Below are 27262 nucleotides of genomic sequence, written 5' to 3' on the forward strand. Positions count from 1 at the left end.
CCGAGGTAGTTATGTCTGGACAACAGGCAGGTCTGGCGCCTGCCCATGCAGTAGGTCTGGCACCCGTGAGCTTCACTCGCGGATGCAGAATCGCTGAGTCTGCGTAGAGTTCCCAGAACAGGCCACCTGCACATACCGTGCGTGGGAACGCAAGCCGAGCGGCCAGTACACACATCGACTCGCTAGTAATAAGTCTAGTACTAAGTTAATATTAAGCTTCAATTGTGGAAGCACTATTTTTTTATTAAAGCCTCTATAGAAGAAAGCTCTTTAATTAACATCACGCTCCTCCAAATTTGACTGGCGCAGCCGGTGCAGATTTTCGTAAACGCCGTGCAGTGTCCCAAAATCGACGCTTGCGCGAGGCCGGCGAAAGTCTGACGAACCAAAAAAATACGTCAAAGAAGAGAGAAGACTAGAAACCTGCTTAACGGGGAGGATGAAGGCGTATAAGGGGTGAGTAGAACTTTTCACTTCCTGTGTGTGTCCCATCCCTTACCTGTGTAGAGTTTTTAGGATTTTAGTAAGTTAGAGATTAAGATAAAGATTTTTTTATGATTAAATTGAAAGAAAAATATAAATTGTAATGATTAATGAATGATCAATTAATGAAATCAAGTTAAATAAAATCAAGTTAAATAAATTAACTAATTAATTATTAATTTTATTAATTAAAGTTTAATTATTGTAATAATTAAAGATTACTTATTATATCAAGTTAAATCGATTAACTGATAAATAAGATAAATATTTTAAAATTAAATAAAAAAAAATAAGAGATTCTTTATTAAGTTAGTTTAGTAACGTTAAGTTAAAGTTAAGGCTAAGTGTTACTGCTACTACTAAACGAGTGTTACTGCTTAAATCGGTTTGTGTTATTTTATTTTATTTTTCTCTATCTCAAAAAAAAAAAAATGGAAAAAGTTGAAATCGTGCCCCGAGAATTAGTTGAATTAATACCGAAATTTGACGGAGAGTCAAGTCTTCTGAACCTGTTCCTCCGGAAATGTGAATACATCATTTTAAATTATAGGAAAAGTGACACAATCTCTCAGGATTTATACCTTTTTCACGTGATAACGAGTAGGCTCGTTGGTAGGGCTGCTTCTCTTATCAGTGAAAGGGAAGACATTGTAACTTGGCAGGATTTGAGAACAGCATTTATCCAACATTTCGGTGACGCTAGATCGGAAGAATGCGTAGCTATAGAGTTAGAGTCGCTAAAAATCAAGATGGGTGAATCATATTCCGACTTTTGTAAAAGAATTCAGAATGTCCGTAACATTTTATTATCAAAAATAAATAGTCAGGATGCGCCCCTTAAAAGCTCCAAAATTATTATATACAATAATTTATCACTTAACGTCTTTTTATATAATTTACCCGAGGATTTAATTCGTATAGTACGATTAAAAGACCCCAAGACTTTAGAGACCGCTTTAGAAATTGTCACGGAAGAAGTAAACTTTCAATTCCAGTATAAAGCAAAAAATAAGAACCAACAAAAGTTTCATCAGAATCCGTTTATTCATATGCCTCACAAAAATAATCCGCAAACAGCAAGTCCGATATATGGCGTAACGCAACCGCAGCAAAATCAGTTCATTCCAAACCAGTTTAATCGAGGTTTTTACCCTCAAAATAATTTCCAACAGCAATGGAGACCCAATAATAATAATTTTAAATTTGGGATTCCTTCACAAAATAGTAATTTAAAATTTAGGATTCCTTCACAAAATAATAATTTTAGATACGGAATCCCGACTCAACAACATAATTTTAAATTTGGTATACCGAACCAACAACAAAATTTTAAATTCGGTATTTCCCAGTCAGGTCGAATTCCACAGTCCAATAATAATAATAATCGTAATTACAGTGGTAACTTTGGAAATCAAAATAACTTTAAATTTGGTATCCCAAGGCAAACCAATAATTATAATATGCCAACTGATGTATCCATGCGTACCGCCCCTCAGATAAGGCAAAATATGGCAAAGGTTCAAGAAAATGTATTTTTTAACAACGATCTTGAAATAGGCGAAAATAATTATTGTGGTGACTTTTATGAAACGTATCCAGAAAATAACTACGACGAAAATAACCAAATCCCACAGGAGTCTTACCCTGTACAAAATTCTGGCTACGAACCTGAAACCTTGTGTGATCCCCAACAAATAGATGCCGATGTAAATTTTCACATGATAGTCTCGGAAAACAGACCAGAGATCCGTGTGACGAAATATGAAAAAAATGCATGTGTAGTTAACACTATTCATGAAAATTGCGAGGCACTTTCGCGAATAAAATTAAACGCTTTAGAAGACGATAGTTCCCTTGAAGTAAATATCGACACAATATCTTTAAGCAGTACCGAAGATAGAAATGAAAACGATGATAAAAAGCGTACTCCTGGATCTAACGGTTCTAACATGGCATACCCGATTCGTTCCCCGTCTGAAAGTACGATAACCTGTAGCTCACGAACTGACACTGCACTTTCTGCATTAGACATGGACGGTGAAGTTATTCCCATACTTGACGAAGCTATCGATACAAAACCATACCAATTTCTTATATTTGTATGGAATAGGGACCATACAATAGTTCAAGATTATAGTCGCGATAAGCAAAAGGTTTTCGAAGCACACATGCCTGAAGGAAATATAGAATTAATTAAAGATTTCCTGAAACAGTATATAAACCCTAAAATTAGGCACTTTATCTATTTTGAAACCGAAACTCTTCGTAAAGATTTCATAAAATGTGTAACAGAATTGTTTAGAAAGGATTCTGTCAAAATTTACGAATGTACTAAAAGAGTATCTTACGTTTTAGACGAAAATGAGCAAAGATATATTGTGATAAAATACCATCAAGGTCCTTCTTGCCACAGGGGAATTAAAGAAACCCTTATGAAAATAAAACGCACCTATTACTGGAACAATATGGACCAAACGGTTTCATCCGTAATCAATGCCTGCGAAACTTGTAAAAAAATGAAGTACGATCGTAATCCCATAAAGCCTAAGCTTCAGCTCACTCAAACACAAACCAAACCATTCGAAGAAATTTTCATGGATTTATTCTCTATAGAAGGAAAATACTTCTTGACTCTAATTGATGCGTTCAGCAAAATAGGACAAGCTTTTGAACTTAGTAACAGATCCACTCCTGAAGTCGTTAGAGCTCTTATAAAGTATTTCTCGTTTTATGGTATTCCACAAAAAATAAATTGCGATCCCGGAACAGAATTTAACAATGCACTACTCAAGGAAACGTTAAGCTTTTATAAAATCGAACTTCACATAGGTACCCCGCACAACCCTAATTCTATGGGTTTGATAGAGCGATTTCACTCTACTATTTTAGAAATATATCGTTTGGCTAAGTACGAGCACAAACTAACTGACGCATCCTCTGTTATGACTTATGCGGTAATGTCATACAATCAAACAATACATTCAACTACTGGTCTTACACCCTTTGAAATAGTTTTTGGACATACAGATTCGTCCAGCCCTTTCAACGTAGAGTTTAACCAACGATATATGCAAAAATTAGTTAGAGACCATGTTAAGCGAACAGCTTTCCTTTACGAGCACCTTACGGATAGAATGATAAAAAAGAAAGCTGAGATTAGGGAAAAACGCGGTGGCGAGTCATCATTTGATGTGAATGAGGGCGAGGAAATATTCATAAAAGGTGTCAATGTCCGACGTAGTAAGGATAAACCCCGGTATCAGAAAGCAAAAGTAACCGGAGATATTTTTAGGAACACTGTACCCGTTAGAATTAAAAATCGTGACTCTAAAGTACCAATTAAAGACATAAAACGTCCTCCACAGGTTCGCCCTTCTGCTCATTCAAGCCATCACGATCCAGGGCCTAGTCCAGAGGATCGAGCATAACCCCGGTATTCTACCTGTAAAAGAAGGTCAAGCGTATATTACATATGACAATTGGTCATATATTAAGATTTTAGATTTAGGTTTACTGAAGGAAGATTTAGATTATAATGTTAGGATGTATGAGCACTTGAATATAAATTTATTAAAATACTTTGGTAATGAAACACACTTTAGTGATATAAGTAATGTTAAAACGCAAACTGATCATTTTTTGAATATTACTGTAGAAAAATGTAGACAGCTAATTCCAATAAGTAGAACTAAACGCGGCATTCTAAATCCATTAGGTTCACTAATCAAAATTATTACTGGGAATTTAGATAATAGCGATGCTATGAGGTATGATGAGTTAATAACTACTTTTAAAACGCGACAGGAAAGGTTATCAAGAAAAATGACTATAGTTTCTGAGATGGTAGAGTCCTTCGTAAATATGACGGGAATTTCAAAGAATAATTTAATTCAGCTAGATAAAGAAATTTCTGACATTAAACTATGGATTGATAATACAAAACGAGTTTTAAGCAGTACTAGATTAATTCATACTTTTCACTTATTCTTGCATAACTTTCAAACGATCTATATTAAAATAGACGAAATTGAAACGGCTATAGCATTTAGTAAGTTGAAAACCTTACACCAGTCAGTAATCAATACAGACGAATTATATAATTTGTTATCTGATATTGCAAAAACTGACCAGCTTGTATATCCTGTAAATTTAGAGAACCTCTTAAAAATTGAGCAATCTATTGAACTAAAAGCATATTTAAAGAACAATCAAGTAACGTTTATTTTAGATATTCCTCTTGTAAAAAAATACTTATTTAACTATTTTCGAATGATACCTCTACCTGTCACCAATCCATTTAACCAAACCTCTCTTATAATACCCAAAGCTCCTTACCTATTAGTGAAAGGTTCGAAAACCGTACCGCTCAGCAAACCCTGCAAAGAAATTGAGAAATTCGCATTCTTATGCCACGATATAGACACGGAATCCGTAATAAAAGATACCTGCCTAGAAGAGCTGATGTTACTTTCACAAAATACCAGCTCGTGTGATCCAGTCCTGGTGGAGACATCTGGAGTAAAAGTAGAATCAATTCAATATAACCAATGGATTATATATAGCAAATTCGAAACACTTCTCCTGAAAATCTGTAGTACGGAAGAAACCCGTGAACGCATAAAAGGGACCTACATACTTACCATAGATGAAAACTGCAGTTTTAAAATAAATGGATTAACACTGAAAAGACACGAAACAGTAGGCAGACCGCTGAACTATTCAAGAATCCCAACTATGCACTTCCCTACAATACTTAAAGCAGATGAACTACCCAAAAGGAAACTTATGAATCTGGATGGCGTTAATCTTCAACATCTCCAGCAATTAGCTTACCGTCTAGAACAAAGTGACAGTGAAGTGTTTGCCCAAAGTGAAACGTCATATAGCGGTATAAACGTAAAAAGTATTAGTGTCGGAACACTCCTTTTGTATGTTATTTTAGCAATATGCTTATGTATCATGTTACTTTATAAGTTCCCCCCTTTACGTCTTTTTCGTCAAATTCCGCACTCCGCTGAATTTGAACTAAAGGAGGGAGGAGTTATGTCTGGACAACAGGCAGGTCTGGCGCCTGCCCATGCAGTAGGTCTGGCACCCGTGAGCTTCACTCGCGGATGCAGAATCGCTGAGTCTGCGTAGAGTTCCCAGAACAGGCCACCTGCACATACCGTGCGTGGGAACGCAAGCCGAGCGGCCAGTACACACATCGACTCGCTAGTAATAAGTCTAGTACTAAGTTAATATTAAGCTTCAATTGTGGAAGCACTATTTTTTTATTAAAGCCTCTATAGAAGAAAGCTCTTTAATTAACATCACGCTCCTCCAAATTTGACTAGGTAGACACGATCGCTAATAAACAACAAATGTTAGATGGACTTGTTTCTTGCTGTAGAATAAAACAAGGCATTTACGAACTCCTAATTAATTAGCAGTCCCTACTACCTAACTTCAATTTTGTTGAAACTAACTTCAATTTTTCTTTTTTAAATATGGGTTACGGGGTCGGTAGAGGAAAATAAATTATGTAAGGAATACAAAATTATGCATGCTTGTTATCCGTCACCAATATACTATCATTTAATCCTTTTTGATAGTATTGGAATGTTAGAAGGCGTAGTAAATAAGTTTCAGATAATACGTCATCAATTTAAAAAATACTTTTAATTAAATAATTATACTCACACAGTATTATCAACGTGATAGCATTTAAACAGATTACTCATAAAGTTATTTACATCATTACAGGCATAACGTCTTATACGGTTATCAGTTTTCTATAAATTGAGTGCAAAATTACAATAACAATTAGTTTATAATGTTTTGTAAAAGAGTGACACTTTTTACGAAAAGAAAAGTAATACGGCATCTTGCGTTTTACTCAACAGGGAAGGTATGTGATGTGATGTATATTTCCAGGACCCCTTTTTAGGGTTCCGTAGTCTACCTGTCTGTCTGTACGCAGTTTATGTTTCTATGTACATGAAAATGTGGAGTACCTCCCCTACATGTAAAGTGGGAATAATTTTTTTACTCATTTATCTCATAGTGTAGTGTGTGATAGGTCTTTAAAAGATATGAGAGGTTTACTAACATTATTTTTGGATTAAAATGGTTTGTTTGTGAAATAAATATTAAGATTTAAGTGCTAATTTTTGTTAGAGTTAAGTGTCCCCAGTCCCCACCCTCTACCATCTAAATTCTAAACGGTTATAGATACGTAAAAAATCCACAGAAGTGGGATATAAAATTAAATGCAAAACTATAACAGCGAAGTAGCGATTGTCATTTAAAGATTTATAGTTGACCAAAAATAAAGTTGCCATTAAAATAAATCAGTCTGTAAAAACTAGAAAGCTGAATTTTGGCATATGTTATATTAATTATATTTATAAAGTGGTTTAAAATTAAAAAAAATATTGCGGTTACCTTTTAAGATAAATGAGGATGATTTCTATCGGTATGTTTGTGTATTATTCAACTTGGGTGTGTGTTTATTAAATCTACGGAACCTTACACTGTTCGTGGCCTGACACGCATTCGGCCGATTTTTAATACAAATATTGGTAGCAAAAACCTTTGCTCGACGTTTGGATCATGGGTCGGATACAAAAGTCATCAACTCTTGACACTACGCGTATTGTGAGGAGGTTCCTCACTCTGGAGTTCGACCACAGGTTGCTTGGGCATTCCCAGCAGTGAGATGGTTAGATTATTTAAACATTTTTTGTTGTTTTATCTTTATAATATATTTTGTTAACATTATTAAAAATTATAAAAAGTGCCTAAACGTAGGTATCATGCAATTTTCACCAATAGATAGAGTGGTTCATGAGGAAGTTTAGAATTAGATACTTTAATAGTTTGTCAAAGATTTGTGTAAATTGGTTGAAATATGACGATAATTGTTGAAAGTCTCGGAAAATGACAAGACAGGAGTTTGCAACGAAAACGCTGCTTAATCCCTTCGAGACGTAGATAGCTAAATAATACCTATATGAAAGGATATTTATCATAGAAAGATCTACAAAAAGACTGAAATAGCTTATCTTACTATACTCATCCTAAAACTACAAACTAAACTAAACTGGACAAGTGCGAGTTAAATTCGCATAAAGAGAGTTCCGAACGATGTTACCTAAAACTGTAATTATAATATACTAGCGGACGCCCGCGACTTCGTCCGCGTGAAACTCGATCTAAACTTTCAACTACCTTTACCCTACCACTACCCTACCCTACCTCTACCCCACCCCTACGCTACCCCCACCCTACCTCTACCCTACCCCTACCTTACCTCTACTTTACCCCTACCCTACCCTACCCCTAACCTACCCCTACCTTACCTCTACTTTACCCCTACCCTACCCTACCCCTAACCTACCCCTACCCTACGTAGAAATTTTCTTTGCTATAAACCTCACGGAGCCCGAGACCTTTCCAACGAATGCAAAATCGTGGAAATCGTTTCGTGCGTTCTGGAGTTATAGCGTCAGGAATGAAAACCCGACTTATTTATATATAGTAGATTTGGGCTGGGCTGGGAATTTTTTCGTTAAATCTAAAAATCTATACACTCGTGTGACAACCTATTCCATTCGCACTTTCGCCAATATTTGCAGTAAGAGTTTAAATTTGCATACTTTACGTATAATTTTCCGCAGGCAGTTAAAGAAATATTTAGTCGCGAATATAAGCATTGGGTTGCAATTTTCAAAAGTGGAGCTTCTACGTAGCTTTGAATTTTTAACCGACTTCCAAAAAGGAGGAGGTTCTACGTTCGGCTGTATGTATGTTTTTAAACCTGCCTATTCATATTATTTTATTTAAGTTGTTCCTGTAAGGCTAGTTTTAAGTTAAGAAAATAAATAATTAAAAAATACTAGTCTTCCACAACTTCACAAGACTCTGAAAGGTCAACATAAATTTTACCTTTAGTTTTGCCAAGTTTTATGTATTTTAAAATGCAATAAAAGCGTGTGTTACATGGATAGTCGGAATTATTTCAATTACTTTGTAAATTTAAAAACATTAAAAGTTTTTATTTATTAGTTTAAAAAATATTATACAGTACGGGTCCTATAAATGGATTCGTCTTGTAGTTATGGGAAATGCTCCCGAGCATACTGTATATAGGTAGCTATAAATAAAAAAAAAAACAAAAGATACTTACTTATTTATTTTTAACTGTAGGTAATCGTAAAATAGATTGTAAATCGTAAGGAAAGAAAAGTAGGACATGACCTAAAAAACAATTATTTACGTCTTACAATATCAACTGATTGCGAAATTATCAAAATTTATTACTTACTCGTAAGTAGGTAACTTTCCATTTAGTAACATCAACATCATTATTTCACGAGTCCAAATAGTTCCGCGGGTAAGGAGCCGGATTTCCTAGAGGTCTAGGGTTTGATTCTGATTCCCATTCATTGGACTATGGTTACTGTACACTGTATGGTACTGTCCTAGTACAAGATTTTTGCCTATGGATAGTTAAGAATTTAAGATAAGTTAATTTGTTTCTACCCTACTTTTCCAGGAGGGTTATGTTTTTAAGAAGAAGTGGTTAAGAAGTACACTATAATTATTTATTTTTATGCGAGCAGTGTAGCCTTGATCATAGAACATATAGCACGTAACGTGAAAGTGTTGTTAGATTTGTTAATAGTCACAATGACACTGGCAGATATTTGGGCGCCAAATTGTAGATTTCTACTTATTTTTTTAAATTCTTTGTAAAATTCGAGTTGGTCATCGAAAGTATTCCTCAATTTTGGTAAACCAGTAGATTTTGAATGGAAAATTAAAAGTTAATGATTGGAAGCAACATCCTACTATTTTTCTCAAAATATTTTACTATACCGTACATCGCTAATACCTGAAAATGTGTCACTGCGCATAGTAATGGGGATGATAACTAGATTTGAATATATTGATTTTTATGATACATTCGGATAAATAAGGTCAATGTTAACTAATTTATACATAAAAACCAAAGGTTGTCTGGATATTTGCAAAATAAATGAGATTATAAAATTTCAAAATTTATTAAAATTTTTTTATAGTAATTAGATGGAAATTCATACAGTTTTAGCTTCCTTAATAGACGCACAAATAACAAAGATTTTAGTAATTTTGTTTGAACGCACATACAAATCTAACGACCATTGCATTACCTACGACGTCATTAGTTCGTGCCATTTTGTATGGGGCGTTTTTCAGGGATCCGCAACAGCGCCTCAAATCTGACCCTTTTAAATCCCTGTAGTTTCGAAAGTAATGATCGCAGATACCCTGTTCCTTTTACAAAATTGCTTTACTATTAGCATACTCTTAATTTATATACAATTTAAAAAACTGTCATCATCCCTATTCCCCATACACTTATGCTTACCTTTTGATTTTCCTGGATTTCTAATATTCCCTAACAGTTTAAACTTGTACTGATAACTACATTATCGTAGTTACGATGGAAACGACAACTTTATCAAGACTTATCTTTGTTTATTATTGTAATATCATTTTCTTTATTTATCAAATCTAACTTATTTAATTAGTGACATTACTAGATAGTTATTGATATCTACAAATATTTGAATTAATATTGCAACACAACTCAGCTCCTGTAGCCAAGTGGCACGTCGATTCTCTTTCTACGAACGCAAACGCTTCGAAAACTAGAAAAATGTATGGGAGTAACAGATCTTGATCACATGACCTATCGATAGCGTTTGTCATTCCTATACATTTATCTAGCTTTCGAAGCGTTTGCGATCGTAGAAACAGAATCAACGTGCTACTTGGATACAGGGTTAGGTTTGCCTGTACAGTGTAACTAGTAAATACCGATAGGTATCTACGTACCTAACCACCTACGAGTGTATGAGTTTGTAGGTACATCACGCCTCATACCGGGTGTTTCCGCGAAACCATGTCCTCCCTTTTGCTACTATCCTAGTATATCTTCCTTGCTCCTTCCATAAAATTCAAAATTCAAAATTCATTTATTTCAAGTAGGCTCAGTTTACAAGCAGTTACCTACATAGCAATCAGTTGACTATTTGTAAAGATTCTACCACCGGTTCAGAGGTTCTGCTGAGAAGAAGCCGGCAAGAAACTCAACAGTTGCTCTTTTAAAAAAAATCAAACAATATTATAATTTTCAATTGATGACAATTTACAATTTCTTATAGTTTTACTACCTGTGTAAAGGTGGAAGCTGATCCAACAGCCTCCAAACATCTTTATCATTAAGGATCCCATCAATGGTGTAGTAACCTCGACTAAGTAAATGTTTTTAACACATTGCTTAAAGCTATGCATTGTCAGGTCCATCACAGTCTTGGGGATCTTGTTATAGAAGAGTATATGAGTATGAGTTTAAGAGTATGAGTATAAGAGTATGAGTATGTACCCAAACCTAACAACGATCTTGTCAATCGAACCCACACGGGGCCCTTAGCTATGCCTAAGGGCCCCTTTTTTGATAATAAATTGATATGGCTCACGATAGTCTAAATTCATACATAATCAAATTTTTAGCCTCGTCGAGTAATAGCGATACGCAGAGAAGACCAGTCAGTATGGGAAAGAAGAGCGGCGTTCTCACCTTCCAATGTCAATCGTCTAGTGAGGAACGGTGTGCGGGTTATTGTTCAGCCTTCCAACCGAAGAGCATATCCTATGCAGGTATGATGTGTCTACTTAGGTACTACATCGCATTGTACTCGCAGGTACACTATATTGTCAGAGAAGACGACTCCCCGCGGTTTTACCTGCATAGTTCCCGTTTCTGTGAGAATACTGGGATAAAATATACCCTATGTCACTCAAGAATAACGTGGCTTTTTAGTTGTAAAAGAGTTTTCAAAATAGGTTCAGTAGATCTAGAGATTACCCCCTACAACACCACACTTTACCGCTTTATAATATTAATATACTTATCAGTTATCTTACATAGATTGAAGTGACTCCAAATCTGTAACTTACTCGTATTTAGACACCGATCTCCTGGTCAATGTATTTAGATAATTGATCCTAACTAAAAATGTGAGAAATAAATTTGGACCTTTTGAAAAATCTAAATTACTAAGTATGGGAACTCCTAAGTGATTATATTCTTTGAGGTATAATGTATCTAATTAATGAATTCGGCCGCCAAAATGGAAAATTGGAAATGGTTTTCGTTAAGCCGAATAGAGATTTCTTGGTTAGGTGAAATGAAAAATTTCGTTTTGCGTTATTGTACCTAATACTTTTCTTTTTAGTCATACATAAATGCTGGCGCAATTATTCAAGAGGACATCAGTGAAGCCAGCGTTATTTTTGGTGTGAAGCAAACTCCGATCGATCTTCTCATTCCGAACAAGACCTATTGCTTCTTTTCTCACACGATCAAAGCGCAGGAAGCAAATATGCCAATGCTAGATGCTATATTAGCGAAAGTAAGTACATAATTATACAATTTACACACTGCTATAAATCATATATTAGAGGCATCATAAAATAGGTACCTTTATTCATAATCATAATTTAAAATAGAGCGAGTGCATGGGGCCTTAGCCAAATGGCACGTCGATTCTCTCAATCAAACGCTAACGCTTCTAAAAGTAACAAAAACTAGGAATGACAGAAACGATCGACAACTTGATCACGTGACCTGTCGATAGCATATGTTATTTCCATACATTTTTAAATTTTTGAAGAGAATCGATGTGCCATGGCTATAGGTCATGATGTGATCACATATAGCTCGATTACTCGAGTCTTCTTTACAAAAATTGTATCCCGCAATCCCGCTACTAAGCTAAGATGAAGTGTAATCTAGCATTAACTTTTCAAATTAACAAAATAACCGGCTAAGTGAGGGGCACACACACGCATACGAAGGGTTCCGTATCTTTAAAACGGCAAAAAAGTCATGTTTATTGACATTCACATTGACAGCAGAGTCTAAAATAATAGGGTCCTGTTTTACCATTTGTGTATGGAACTCTAAAATGGGTAATTTAATATATCTCTCAGTATACCCATCGCGACTATTGAGTTATGAAAACTGAAAATAAAGTTATATTGCCTTATTGCGTACCAATTCAGTTTAAGTATAGTTTTACAACATTTAATTATCTACTTTATTATGTATAAAATTTGGCTTACCTACTTTTAATTTGATAAACACCAAAACGAACCTACCTAATATTTGCATAGAAATGTAATTATTATGTATATTTGAATACGTTATAATAATTTCGAACCATCGATTATATATTTATTTATATTTCAATAGAATTTGTAAATTTTTCTTTAATTAAATGTTTACCCTTTGTAAAAGAAGGGTAATCAATTAATACCATTGACAATAGGGCTGGCAGCAAACTTAGATAGCGAATTATAGTTGGAGCCTTATAGATTGGCAATAAAGTGCGTCGAACCTTGGCCGATGTAAACAAACCACTAATTACCATGTAGTAATAGGGTTGTCAGTTTTTTTTTAGAAACAAACATTGAAAATTTTTCATCTTTTTTTATTTCTACAATAAATATTAATACTTTTATACTGTTTGTAATATATGTATATCGTATTATATCTATAGTTTATTTTACTTTCATATTACATATTCGAAATATGTAATATGAAAAAGCTTAAATTAATTGTTATGACATTTTATTTTTATGACTACGAGTTTACTTTTTTGACAACCATAACTCAATGAGCGAACATTTCTGTTTCGTAGGTAACATTTGGTTATGGTTATGTAATATAACATTAACACTTCATGTTTAGAACATTCGCCTTATCGACTATGAGAAGTTGATGGACAACGCCGGCAACCGAGTGGTGGCATTCGGGAAGTACGCGGGCGTGGCTGGCATGATCAACATCTTGCACGGCCTCGGCCTGCGACTGCTCGCCTTGGGACACCACACACCTTTCATGGTAATCTATACTAATATTATAAAGCTGAAGAGTTTGTTTGAACGCGCTAATCTCAGGAACTACTGGTCAGATTTGAAAAAATCTGTCAGTGTTAGATAGCCCATTTATCGAGGAAGGCTATAGGCTATATATTATCCCCGTATTCCTACGGGAACGGAAACAACGCGAATGAAACCGCGCGGCGTCAGCTGTTCACTAATAACACAGAATCAGTGGCGTGCACAATGTTTTTAACTTCGGTTGACTCTATACATACAAATTGTGCAAAAAATTAAAACTCCTCCAATACAGGTTTGTAATGAATCCTCAGGGTATGCATTGCTTTTATGCATCTATGAAGTGCATGCCTCTGCACAGAATACATAGGTACCTAATATGTAGTATAAGTATCAGGTTTTCAGCATCTATTTCGAATAGCAATGGGATACGAATCAAAATCCGAAAGGATGGAGATTTGTTTCGTAATTATAATTAGATAAATGTGGCAGTATACTTACAAAAAAAAACTTATGCTAACTTACTAACTGTGAGTAAACAAAAAATTAAAAAATAAACGCCCACGTGGAATGGTGGCAAATACTGGCTACATTTCCGCGCTGGACAGCCAGGCTGATTGATCCCTTGCGCAAAAAATAAGCCAGCCCTTCTGTCATCAGTCGAGGTAACTAATTGCGGTGAAAATAATTATGAGGTTATTTTTGGTACTCCATGGCCCAAGGTAAAAAGAACAAATAAAGATTAACCTCTGATTAACTTAATTTTCATTTCCCTCCAACTACGACAATAGGGGGTGGGGATTGAACCTCCACCCCTCGGTGATGAGTCCGACCGCTCTTACCATGGTACCTCTTATCATGGGAAACTAATGGCCATTATCGGATGTTAATGATGTTATGAATAATATTCTACCAGCCTAAGCTCCGCGGTTTCACCCCCGTAGTTCTCGTTTTCCCGAGTAGATTTAGAGATCACCCTCTACGATACAACAAACTTTACATTTTTTTTTAATGCAAATAGGCTTGCGTAATACCATGGTCTAATCTGATGGTAAGTGTAAATACAGTCTAAGAATGTAGAAGGTGAAGTGTACGTGCTTGCCTAGAAGGTGCCTAGATAGAGACTAAAGATAAAGATAGAGACTAAAGATAGAGACTAAAGATAAAGACTCAGGAAACATAGACTTGGGAACGGCATTCCAAACCCTATAGCCCTATAACCCTATAACAAAGCGTTTGAACAACATAGGGAAGAAAACACACCCGCTTATAAAATTTGTTTAAATTACGTAATTTTAATTCTATTGTATGTTTAGCACGTCGGCCCAGCTCACAACTACCGCAACTCAAGCATGGCTCGACAAGTCATTCGTGACGCAGGATACGAAGTAGCACTGGGAATGATGCCGAAGTCCTTGGGACCACTCACCTTTGTATTTACCGGCTCCGGAAATGTATCACAGGTATATAATTTAATATAACTATATAAAAATTAATCCCTATTTCCTTTGGTTACGCCGATGTCATTTACCTTTTTTGTATGTTTTTAATAAGTAACTACTAGGTAACTTTGTAGAAGGTTTTTATCGAAAGAAAAGTTAAAAAAGTTGCGCAAAAATTGGAATATTTCCATTTAATGAATGTTTGTTACTCAATAATAGTTGAAAGGGGTTTGATGTGGTAGCTCGATTCTCCTTTTAGAATGAGAGAGGTGTTAGGCCAAATCCACCACGCTGGCCCAATGCAGATTGGTAGAATTGACACACGTAGAGAATTAATAAAATTCTCAGGTATGCAGAAATAATATATTATGTAATAGATATTAATATAATGGTATCCACATTGGCAAAACCATGGGGCAAAGCTAGTAGTAATAAAAACCGACAAAATCGGTGATATCGTTTGTAAATTATAATCATTTATTATTTCTCGTACGATTACTTTTATCTATCTACGCAGGGTACCAAGGAGGCTCATAAAAAATAACTGATAGCTAGGTAGGTATTTATATTTATTTATTTATTTATTTATTACGCCTGCTAATATAGGTGATATCTACTTGTATAATACGGAAGGGACGTACTAGTATAGTATGGTGCATTATTTTTTACAAATTCTTTATCGTAATTTTTATCGTATCGTACCATTTTATCGGGTTACATAAAACAATGCGTAGATATGCCAAATGATTTGGCTTGAGGGTGTGCGTAGTTTGCACGACAAAAGTTATCATAAAGTAGGTTACCTAGATTATTATCCATGTTTTTATATGCTTATTGATAAACAAACTCGACTTAGGCTTCGGAGAACAAGATAAAGCATTGATCTTGGCTTTTCCGCTGAATGGTTTAATACGAATGCTACCCAGTGTTTATTATGATGATAATATTTATTATCTAATTAGCAATTTTATTTTTCATTTCATTTCAATTCTTGTATTGATATTGATATTTTTTAGAGCCGTGATAGCCCAGTCGATATGACCTCTGCCTCCGATTCCGGAGGGTGTGGGTTCGAATCCGTTCCGGGGCATGCACCTCCAACTTTTCAGTTGTGTGCATTTTAAGAAATTAAATATCACGTGTCTCAAACGGTGACATCGTGAGGAAACCTGCAAACCAGAAAATTTCTTAATTCTCTGCGTGTGTGAAAATCCGCATTGGGCCATCGTGGTGGACTATTGGCCTAATCCCTCTCATTCTGAGAGGAGACCCAAGCTCAGCAGTGAGCCAAATATGGGTTGATAACGACGATTGATATTTAGTGATCTCAGAAACTGGTGCAAAACACCCAGCTTCTCAGATATTTTACTAAATAATCCTGTAATCTATATTGTATGACTAAAGTTTATACCAATTATTTAGACGTCGTAAGGTGGTTTTTAAGTTTATCTTTAATTTTTAGGGTAGTCAAGAAATATTTCAAGAATTGCCTCATGAATATGTCCCACCTGAGATGTTAAGGAAAGTCGCTGAACATGGCAGTAAGTTTTATAAATTTTTTGGGTTTTTATGATTGTTTATATTTTACTCTTAGCTACTTAAACAGGCGTCATAGTAGAACCGTAATAGCGTTAACGAGATGGCTTACGCCAGCCAGCCAAAACAGAATAATAATAAGATAATTATAATAAGCTTTCGCTTAACAGTTGGAAGGCGCGTATTATGAGGAGGTTCCTCACACTGGAGCCTAAAAATTAGAAAAAGACATATAAATAAACGAGAATCAGATAATTGAATATTAAGTTTCGATATTCTTTACAATATCCACATCCCTAAGCGACGTAGGCTGAAGATGCGTATCACGACATATCTCGAGACGAGATTAAAAGACAAATGTTGACCAATAGCGACGGATTCGAAAATATTAATCAAGTCATAGACTAAATTTTTTGAAAGCTATCTAGTTAGTGAATAACTCTGAAGATACTTTAACATGGACTATTTGGGTTTTAATTAATAAATATCAGTAAGATCTGTCTTGTTTCTTCAACACGCACAAGATCTATCCCACACCACTCGTTAGCAAAATCATGTCTGATATTAACAGAGACCTAATTATCTTTTTTTATTAGGTCCGAATAAAATTTACGGCTGTGAAGTGCGTCGGAGACATCACTTAGTCAGAAAAAATGGCGGAGGATACGACCCTGACGAGTACGAGGAGTTCCCAGAGCGATACATCTCTACTTTTGCACAAACGGTTCGTATATTCAGATAAAACACATTTTATTTTTATAATAGTTTTTGAGTCGATGATAGCCCAGTGGATATGACCTCTGCCTCTGATTCCAGGGGGATGTGGGTTCGAATCCGGTCCGGGGCATGCACCTCCAACTTTTCAGTTGTGTGCATTTTAAGAATTTAAATATCACGTGTCTCCAACGGTGAAGGAAAACATCGTGAGGAAACCTGCACACCAGAAAATTTTCTTAATTCTCTGCGTGTGTGAAGTCTGCCAAACCGCATTGGACCAGCGTGGTGGACTATTGGCCTAACCCCTCTCATTCTGAGAGGAGACTCGAGCTCAGCAGTAAGCCAATTATGGGTTGATGACGAATAGTTTTAGCAGAAGCTTCAAAACTGGATTTAAAAAATAAGAAAACCAATGTCGAACAAATAATAAGATTCACAATATTTTTCAGGACAACTTAATTAACAAATCAATCTGTAACCAAAATAAGATCCCAGAATGGTAGAGAATGACTTGAGTGGAGTCACGCACTTGTGATCGTTGTATGTAGGTTTAAAGACTTATTTGACAGATTTTAGAGCCATGATCCGGAATTTTAGAGTCTGTTGTTTAATTTTAAAGCATGTTATATATACTATTAGGTATACGAGTAAGTAGGTATATCGTATCGTATTTGATTCAGATAGCTCCATACACATCAGTACTGGTGAACTGCATCTACTGGGCGGTGGGCAGCCCGAAACTGCTGACTATACCCGACGCCAAACATCTGCTGATACCGTCGCATACTCCCTGGCTGCCGATCAGCGTCGGCGCGCCGGCTCTACCGCATCGGTTACGTTCTTTATCATTGTTATTTGATTTAGTTAATCTTTACTTAATATTATAAAGAGGTAACGTTCGTGAGTTTGTCAGGTTTTTTAGGGAGTAATCTCTTTACTAAATCGATTTTGAAAATTGTTTTACCAATACGGCCATGTGATTTATGAGTGTCATATATTATATCCCCATATTTCTTCGGGAACGGGATCTACGCTGGTGAAACTGCGGTGCACCGAATATGTATTCCATATGCGTTCTGTATTTAGAATATACAGTACGGAAACTTACATGAAATTACTACTAATTAACCGTATCTTCAGGATCGGTGAAATCCAAGTCCTTGAAAATTAACCGTCGACGACGATATGCATGTATAGTCTGGCACGTTCGTTGATGACACTCCCATGATATGCGGGCGACGGGGGGAAAGACTGCGCGGATGTGAAATCGTGCGTGCGGAAGTGAGTTGCATCAGTCGTGGGTTTTTCATTTATGGCTACACGCCCCCCGGCCCGCGCGGACCATCGGGAGTGTTACGAACGAAGTTGCCAATATACATTCTCTCCTGACCAAGTACTGTTTCATAAAAATGACTATTAATAAAAATAATTGTATAACATTGTATCCGGATAAATAATAATATGTAATTCATACGGATACCGTATGACTAGCAGCTTCAACCTATCTACAACAAGCTTTTGGCACTCCCGCGTCGGTAAATCATTCTCACGGTCCCAGACATTAACTGTATTCCTTAGACGTAAACATCCAGGATTCTAATAATTATTTGAAACTTTTTATTTTCGCACAAGTTCGTAAAATCTTCATTTTAAATTATGTAGGTACTAGTTTGACTTTTATTATTAGGTAGATAAAACTAAAACTCTTTTCAACAGAATGCTGGCAATTTGTGACATTTCCGCAGACCCTGGGGGTTCAATTGAGTTTATGAACGAATGCACAACAATCGATACTCCATTTTGCCTCTATGATGCTGACAGAAACAAAGACACTAAAAGGTAAGACACCTACAGAATAAAATTTAAGTAAAGCCAACCCGCATTTTAACAGCTTGGTGGGACTAAGCTTCATATACTCTTACAGGCGCCTTGGCCCTGTAGTGGGTCGTTAAAATAGGTTGATAAAGCTGATTGATTAGCGGATGATAATTACAAGTAACACATGCTTATTTTTTATTTCAAAAGTTTTAGATTTTATCCAAGATCATCAATCAAGATCATTCAGAATAGTAAAACTCTTTTATTTCTTCTCTCTTCTCATAATCATCATCATCATTTTCAACATCATTATCGGCCAGTTATGCGTCCACTACGCCTCTTTTGAGCAGGGCCAGCCCACTCTATTATTCTTGGCTTTTTGCACCCAATTGACTCTATTGAATCCTTCCTGTTGAAACTTCAATCGAATTTATTTTTTCGATTACTTTCAGTTATTTGTCTTTTTCAACTAAATATATTTTTTTACTATTATCTAATTACAGGTTTCGATATTTTAGAAAGTTAATTTTGTTTTAATCGAATGACGTAAATTGCATGAAGTAATTTATCTCCCTGTCCTCCTTTCGGCGTAATCTCTACAGAATCGTAACATAAACACAAGCATATGCTAATAGATGAACATTGATATAATATTATTATAATTAATAGCAACGTAAATTAGTTTAGTTTAGATAAAGTGTAAATGCTATAATTAGCCATCTGCGCTAACTTTGACGGATAACAATGGAGATAACTACAAAAGGATAAATTCAGATATCGCATCAGAATTCAAAATGTAAAACCCAAAAAGGCGTGAAAATTATAACACGGAAAATTATACATTCTTGTGAAAGAGGACTTTTTCAAAACATACATAGTTTTCTAATTCGTACTAGGGTAGAATATCATATTCTTTTAATAAGGCTAAAAGGAGCAGTTAAATAACCTCAACAGTGAGAGTGAATAAATTCATAATAATATCTCATCATTAGTAGACAATCTATTTTGTATTATCCGCGAAGAAAAAGTAACGCATCCATGCGACACTTAGACCTAACGGATAACCCTCTACGTACGCCCCACCCCAATTCACCCCAATTAATTATCTGCTAATCTAGAAGAACTTCTGTAAAATAACGCCTGCTTTACTCGTTTTGTTATTCATCATTTTGCAAACTAAAAAGTTATATCTGAATAAACCATAAGGTTATTGTCCGATTGCCTTACTTTGAATAGTATATCTACTCAGTGTGTGAGTTCTTACTTATATATTTGTGTATCAATTGCGCCTTATCGTCATATCGTCATTCATATCATTTGCTATTAAATTGTTGACATCTTGTACACATGTTTTGATGCAAATAAATAATTGGAATTTTAATTCGGATTTACCAGACAGTGCTTAATACACGAGACTATTAAACTGTCAAAAAGAGATTGAAAGCTGGTTAGTACTAAATCCTTATTTTGACTTTATCTACAGTTTCAAAGGGCCCGGTGTATTGGTGTGTTCAATCGACAACATGCCAACGCAGTTGCCAAGGGAGTCAACTGACTTCTTTGGTGACCTGCTTTACCCTTACGCTGAAGATATAATGAGCTCTGATGCTACACGACCACTCGAAGAACACAAACTATCACCTGTTGTTCAAGGAGTAAGTGTTATATAAGTTTCATTATGCTGGCGCTGTTTAATTTAAGGGTTTATAATAAAGTATTTTGTTTTCTAGATGATTTACTTAGAATCCTTCAACAGTGTTCAGTAGTACTTAATAATAATAAAATTGATTTTTAATGTAGTGGTAAGTATAAGGATGCTGTAGAATTCATTTTTATAATTTTTGGTATCGAATTTATATTTATACCTATACGAAATTTGTATTCAATGGGAAATCTGCTGAGGAATCTCTAAGTTTAGTCTAGTAGTATTATATTTATACAAAATAATTTACTAATATATTAATTTTTTTATAGGCAATAATCACTAGTAACGGAAAGTTGACACCAGCTTTTGAGTATATTAACGAACTACGAATGGCAAATAAGTACGTAGAATTATACCGTTATGTAAATCTGCTAAAGTTAGATATACTTACCTATAGTTTATTTGCTAAACGATTTCTATAACATTTCAGTCGTTCTCGGCATAAGGTAGAAGGCCGTGATCAACAAACTTCAGTTGTGATCCTTGGAAGTGGACTAGTGTCTGCGCCGGTGGTTGAATATTTAGCTAGAGACAAAAATATTGCTGTTACTGTAGGTGAGATTTCAATCGTTGCTATTTCAGCTAGTTTAAACAGCTATGAATTATGACGCGTAGAGCCTAAGAGTCCAGGAGATACTTACCTTACCACAATTAATTTATATTATTGAGGTTTTCTCTCAATAAATTCTCAATAGCAGCCTGGAGATTTTCATGCCTGTTTGCAACATCACATACTCAGACGTATAATATTTCTCTCCGTTCGTGTTAGACTAGATAGGTGTTATCCCATTGAACTTCTACAATGATCCCTTATTGCGCATACACTTGTACTTACTTGATGACCATTTAAGAGAAGATGCGTTTGTTACTCGGTAACAAAAACTCGAGAAAACATTATTTGGATATATCCCATTATATTTAAACTTTGTTTAAATATCCTCGATATTGTAGATGTTCCATATATTTTATTTGATTTGTCTTGTTTATTTTGCACTAACACAGTCATAGAATACATATGTGACAGTTTACTAAAAGTAAGTAAGTTTAAGTGCGTGGTAGTCCAGCGAATACCTGCCATCGATTTGGAGGGCGTAGGTTAGAATCCGTTCCGGAGCATGCACCTTCAATTTTTCAATTATGTGTATTTTAATATTTTAAGTAATTAAATATCACAGGTGTCAAACGTTGAAGGAAAGCATCGTGACGAAACCTGCACATTTGAAAATATTTTTAATTCTCTACGGCATTGGGCCGGCGCGGTAAACTATTAGGCTAATCCCCCGTCATTTTGAGAAGAGACTTGTGCTCTACAGTGGGCCGAATATGATGACAGTTTACTTTGTATAAGCTAATAGTAATTCAAGATCACATTTCAGCATCACAAGTGAAAGAAGAAGCTGACGCTCTAGCTGAACGATACGGCGTCCAATCTGAATATCTTCAAGCGAATGACGACAACGCACTCAAAGAGCTTGCATCAAAATCTCGTTTAGTCATATCACTACTACCGTACGATCTTCATGGTGCAGTGGCCAGAGCTTGTGTCAGTTGTGGCGCTCATATGGTGACAGCATCCTATGTTCGACCAGAAGTACAAGAACTTCATGACATGTAAATTTAAAGTTACAGTTACTTCATGACATTTACCATACTTTAAAGTAACATTTAGTTTACGTTCATAATGGAGACATTTCAATTTGTGATTAATGACTATTCTTTAAATGACCATGAAGTTATGAAATATGTAGCTGAAACAGATTGAGTAATTAAAATTTTGGTATTGTCTTGCAGAGCTAAAGAAGCCGAAATAACTTTACTCAATGAAGTAGGTTTGGATCCGGGTATCGACCATTTGCTCGCCTTGGAATGTATTCACGATGTACAAAATCATGGAGGAAGGATTGATTCATTTGTTTCATATTGTGGAGGTATCTACTAAATAATATATACTTAAGAAATCTTTCGAAAACTGAATCATAATTCCAGCCCTAGCTTATTATTCAGGAAAGTTAAAAGGGCAAACGAAGTTTTGATCGTGTTCACTCATGCACATCATAGCTCAAAAACTAACATCACCAATAGTTGAAGTCTGAAGATGAGTTTATCACTCTCATATATCACCATCTATTTGCAGTAGCAGTGAATAAAGCCAAATTAGCCTTAATGGTTGCTAACCTCTGATGGCACTTATAGAAGAATAATAATTATTATAATAACTTATATTTCAGGATTACCTGCACCAGAATTTAGTGACAACGCTTTAAGATATAAGTTTTCCTGGAGTCCGAGAGGAGTTTTGTTAAATACGATTTCTGGAGCAAAATACCTGAGTAAAGGACAAGTACGTTTTATTTATTCAAGAAACGTTTTATTAGATCCTGATATGTACTCGTAATTTGTTTATTTACTAATTATTTATTTCATCACACTTTTCTAGGTTGTGGAGGTACTTAGCGGCGGAGAGTTGATGTCGGTAGCGCGTGACTTAGATTTTCTTCCTGGTTTCGCATTCGAGGGTTTCCCCAATAGAGATAGTACAAAATACTCCTCCCTCTACGGCATAGAAGATGCGCATACTATGTTCAGAGGAACACTTAGATACAAAGGTATTATAAGTGCTCATTTAATAAATATAAACTTTAATTAACTCTGAATCTAAATCTAAAATTCAATCACTTTTAAAATAGTTAGGTTGTCTCATAGTAGTGACTATAGTGACACTACAACTGGTTCAGAAGGCAGGCATATATTGTTAGGACTTGTAGTCCAATAAAACACAGTGGAACTTGATTAATTCTGTATTAGTTATTGTTATTGTATTGTTTCCTCAACATATATAAACATCAATTATATTTCTAAAGGAGTCAAATATTCGTCTCTGATTATAGGTTTTGCTGAAACGATGAAGGCTATGCAACTTTTTGGTTTCATTGATCCGAGTCCCCATCCATCTCTACATCCCGAGGGACCGAAAATAACTTGGGTATTTTTTTCTATTTGTGATTATTTTATTTCCTAACATTCCGATAGCTTGTTGGTTAACAGACTTTAAAAAAAACATGTGTGCCAAATTATAAACGTGTACAAATTATAAAAAAAATGTTGGTCGAGTAATAACTTTAACTTAGGGAACAGTGTTTCATCAAAATTGGTTTAGTCATTTTAGAGATATAGTGTATAGTCAATAATACTAATTATCTTTCGTTGGGTTACCTTAACATAGACTTCGTATTTTGACAGCGACAATTTGCCTGCGAACTTCTCGGTCTAATGGATCCTTCAATCTTCTACGAGAACCTGAAAACACGATTAGCAGAGCGGATTGGCAGCACGGGCGCACAGGCTATTGAGTCTCTCGGACTACTCAGCGACGAGCCCATAGTTAAATGTGGATCACCATTGGACACAATGAGTCATTACTTGACTAAAAGATTGCAGTTTGGTGAGAATTAAGAACAGTTTAATGTTAGGTTGCCCAAACACACTCAATAATATTGGCAATATTATTGACAATATGTGGGTTGTCTTAAGGCGAGACATGGTGTACCTACGTCGCAAATAGGTACTCTGGCAATATGAGAGAGTGACTCTAAATATATTATTGACAATAATATTGAAAATATTACGTGTGTGCGGGCTCCTTTATTTTTTTTATTGTACAAGATGTCAGGATTACTGTCCAGTATCAAAAACCTTTTCTTCCACGCATATTAAAAATATTATGTAGGACTACTACTGGTTTCTGAGAATTTTACGAGACTTATTATGTTTTATTAAATAAAGTAATAATAAAACATAACTTTTGGCATTCTAAAGTGGACTCAAACCGAACTGGATTCCCTGGACTGTAAAGTCCGCAAACTGCTGACGTCATACCGGATGCATCACCCCCGTTCATCTGTAATGAGATTGTACATCCCACGCAAGTGTGGAGGACGTGGCTTCTTAAACGCCAAGAACCTCCATAATCGTGAGGTGTGCAATCTCAGAGATCATTTTCTCAAGATGAATGTGAGTATGTTTCAGGATGTCGTTGCAGTGGATAAGGGACTTACCCCGCTATCCCTAGGCAAAGAGAACTGGCGCAAGCCTATAGTAATTAGTAACTCAGATCGTGTGGCAATATGGAAGAGCAAGGAGTTGCATGGACGATTCTACAAGGCCCTTACTGGGCCGGATGTAGATCAAATAACATCTGTATCTTGGTTGCAATTCGGTGACCTCTTTGGGGAAACCGAGGGTTTTGTCTGTGCAATTATGGACGAAGTTATAAAGACGAGAAACTACCGGAAACACATTATGAAAGATGGCACTCTAGACATCTGTCGAGCGTGTCATCGTCCTGGGGAGTCCCTCAGGCATATTGTGTCCGGGTGTTCTCACCTTGCTAACGGCGAATACTTGCACAGACATAATCAAGTAGCCAAGATAATCCACCAACAGCTTGCTCTTCAATATGACCTTATCGATTTTGAGATGCCTTACTATAGGTACGACCCAGCGTCAGTTCTTGAAAATAGCAGTGCATTGCTCTACTGGGACCGAACGATTATCACTGACAGGTATATTGTAGCCAATAGACCTGATATAGTGCTAGTCGATCGGTCAGTGCGTCGTGCAATAATTGTTGATATTGCAGTTCCACATGACGATAATCTGGTTAAAGCCGAAAAGGAAAAAGTATCAAAATACTTGGACCTTGGTCACGAGATTACCGCCATGTGGAATGTTGAGTCAACTATTATTGTTCCGATAGTTGTTTCAGTCAATGGTCTTATAGCGAAAAGCTTCGACCAACACCTTAAGAAGCTTTCGCTTAACTGTTGGATCAAGAGTCGGATACAAAAGGCAGTGATTCTTGAGACGGCGCGTATTGTGAGGAGGTTCCTCACTCTGGAGCCCTGACCACCGGTTGCTTGGGCACTCAAATGTCCCGCAGCGGGAGGGTGAATTTTTTTTATAAATTTTTAATAATGTTTTGTATTTTATACTTATATTGTTAAAAATTAAAAAAAAAAGAAGTAATAAATAAATGAGAGAGAAATTCAAACATAAACAACAATTATTATTATTATTTAAATGAAATAGATATGTTAATCTACATATTAGAACAAAACGCCATCTACTTAACCCCAAAAGTAAGCGTATTATGTAATTTAATGGAAGTGACTATTCATACATAAGCCGTACGAATTCATTTATTTTATTCATATAGACGACTACCTTATTCTGTAAGCCTTTAACTTGACTTTTCATATATGAATTGTAAAACATTATATCCGGATAATAGTTATATGTAAAGCATACGGTTACCGTACGAGTAGCCTCAACTTAATTTAATAGTAATAATAATTTTACGATTCATTTTCAGAAAAACACGAAACGGATTTCGTAGCACTGAGACATGAAATCGGTGTAACGTGGAGCGACGGTAAGAAGGAACGTCGAGAGGTGACGATGACTCTGCGGGGCGACCCACACTCGCACTCCGCCATGGCGAGGACTGTGGGGCTGCCCACTGCCATCGCTGCCAAGATGGTGCTTGATGGTGAGAATATCATTTAAACATTGACGACCATATCTAACATTCGTTAACAACCTATATTCGGCACCCACAAAACAAGTCTCTTCTCAGAATGAGAGGGGTTAGGCCAACAGTCCACCACGCTGTCCTAATGCGGATTGGCAGACTTCACACACATAGAGAATTAAGAAAATTATATTAATATTTAGATAATTAATAATAATAAATTAATAAGTGTGAGACAGCTTATTCAGATATATTGTCTTTGTCACTTGACATAAAGTATGAAAGTGACAAAACTTACGTTTACACTACGAGTTATGTCGGCTCGTGCTGGGAGTCAAACCCAGGACCTCTCTGTTGATAAAAACAGAATTACTAACTTCGCCAGAAAAAGAGAAAAAAAAAAATAAAAGCAAAAACGTCATTTCATACAGTCTAAAAAAAGAAAGCATAATATGTACCTACAGCGGAACGTAGGACCCCCTCCTTTTTGGAAGTCGGTTAAAAATTAAACAAATGTATGAACTTTTCAGGTGAAATCCAGCAGCGAGGAGTAGTCCTGCCATTCGAACCCGTTGTCTATAAGTCCTTGCTGTCCAGGCTGCGATATGAAGGCATCACAGCGAAAGAAGTCATCCGACCACTTAATTGATTTAATTATTGTATATTTTTTACTAGAAGACTGATAGAATAGTTGGTCAGTCATATATCTTCTATTTATATAATACCTATTAATTAATTAATTAGTATTATGTGTTAGAAAATGAATTATTGTTCTTTCTTAATTATTGTTGTAAATACCTAATTAGCTACTTTACTGTTAAATTTAATTGTATACGTAAACATAGTTATTGCAATATTTTTCATTTAAGTTGTATCTATATACCTATTTACTGTAAAATAATAACTATTACAAAAAAAACATAGGTAAATACTTTAAATAAATTTTTAATACTTTCAAAAATGTGGTTTTTTCTTCGTCTTCGTCTACTTATTGGCAACTAGTAGTTGCCATGCGGTTTCGTCGTTCCGGTTCCCGTAGGAATACGGGGATAAAATATAGCGTATAACCTTCCTCGATAAATAAGCTATCTAACACTG

At 35.6% G+C, this 27262-nt stretch overlaps 1 protein-coding gene across 2 annotated transcripts; it reads left to right on the forward strand.

Annotated features, from left to right (window-relative positions):
• Positions 1-14: 14 nt before the first annotated feature.
• LOC112043908 (alpha-aminoadipic semialdehyde synthase, mitochondrial) lies at positions 15-27114 on the forward strand. Of its 2 annotated transcripts, none has more exons than XM_052883417.1 (20): positions 15-456; positions 11026-11172; positions 11751-11927; positions 13268-13420; positions 14733-14879; positions 16321-16399; positions 16991-17118; positions 17792-17943; positions 18828-18950; positions 20413-20584; positions 20904-20974; positions 21065-21189; positions 22011-22245; positions 22426-22562; positions 22863-22975; positions 23072-23240; positions 23523-23617; positions 23875-24076; positions 26006-26182; positions 26695-27114. In XM_052883417.1, exons 2-20 carry the CDS (start codon positions 11167-11169, stop codon positions 26811-26813), a joined length of 2580 nt encoding a protein of 859 aa, XP_052739377.1. In that variant the 5' UTR covers positions 15-456; positions 11026-11166; the 3' UTR covers positions 26814-27114. The 2 variants fall into 2 exon arrangements, with proteins under 2 accessions (XP_052739377.1, XP_023935340.2); XM_024079572.2 differs by lacking the exon at positions 15-456 and adding an exon at positions 5922-6373.
• Positions 27115-27262: the final 148 nt, after the last annotated feature.

The sequence above is a fragment of the Bicyclus anynana genome, chromosome 9 (assembly GCF_947172395.1).
Source record: "Bicyclus anynana chromosome 9, ilBicAnyn1.1, whole genome shotgun sequence".
Lineage (NCBI taxonomy): Eukaryota > Metazoa > Arthropoda > Insecta > Lepidoptera > Nymphalidae > Bicyclus > Bicyclus anynana.

Coding starts and splice junctions, on each gene's coding strand:
- LOC112043908 (XM_024079572.2), top strand. CDS start 6,299: ATGTTTTGTAAAAGAGTGACACTTTTTACGAAAAGAAAAGTAATACGG. Junction 6,374..11,025: donor CGTTTTACTCAACAGGGAAG/GTATGTGATGTG, acceptor TCAAATTTTTAG/CCTCGTCGAGTAATAGCGAT. Junction 17,119..17,791: donor TCTCTACTTTTGCACAAACG/GTTCGTATATTC, acceptor TATTTGATTCAG/ATAGCTCCATACACATCAGT.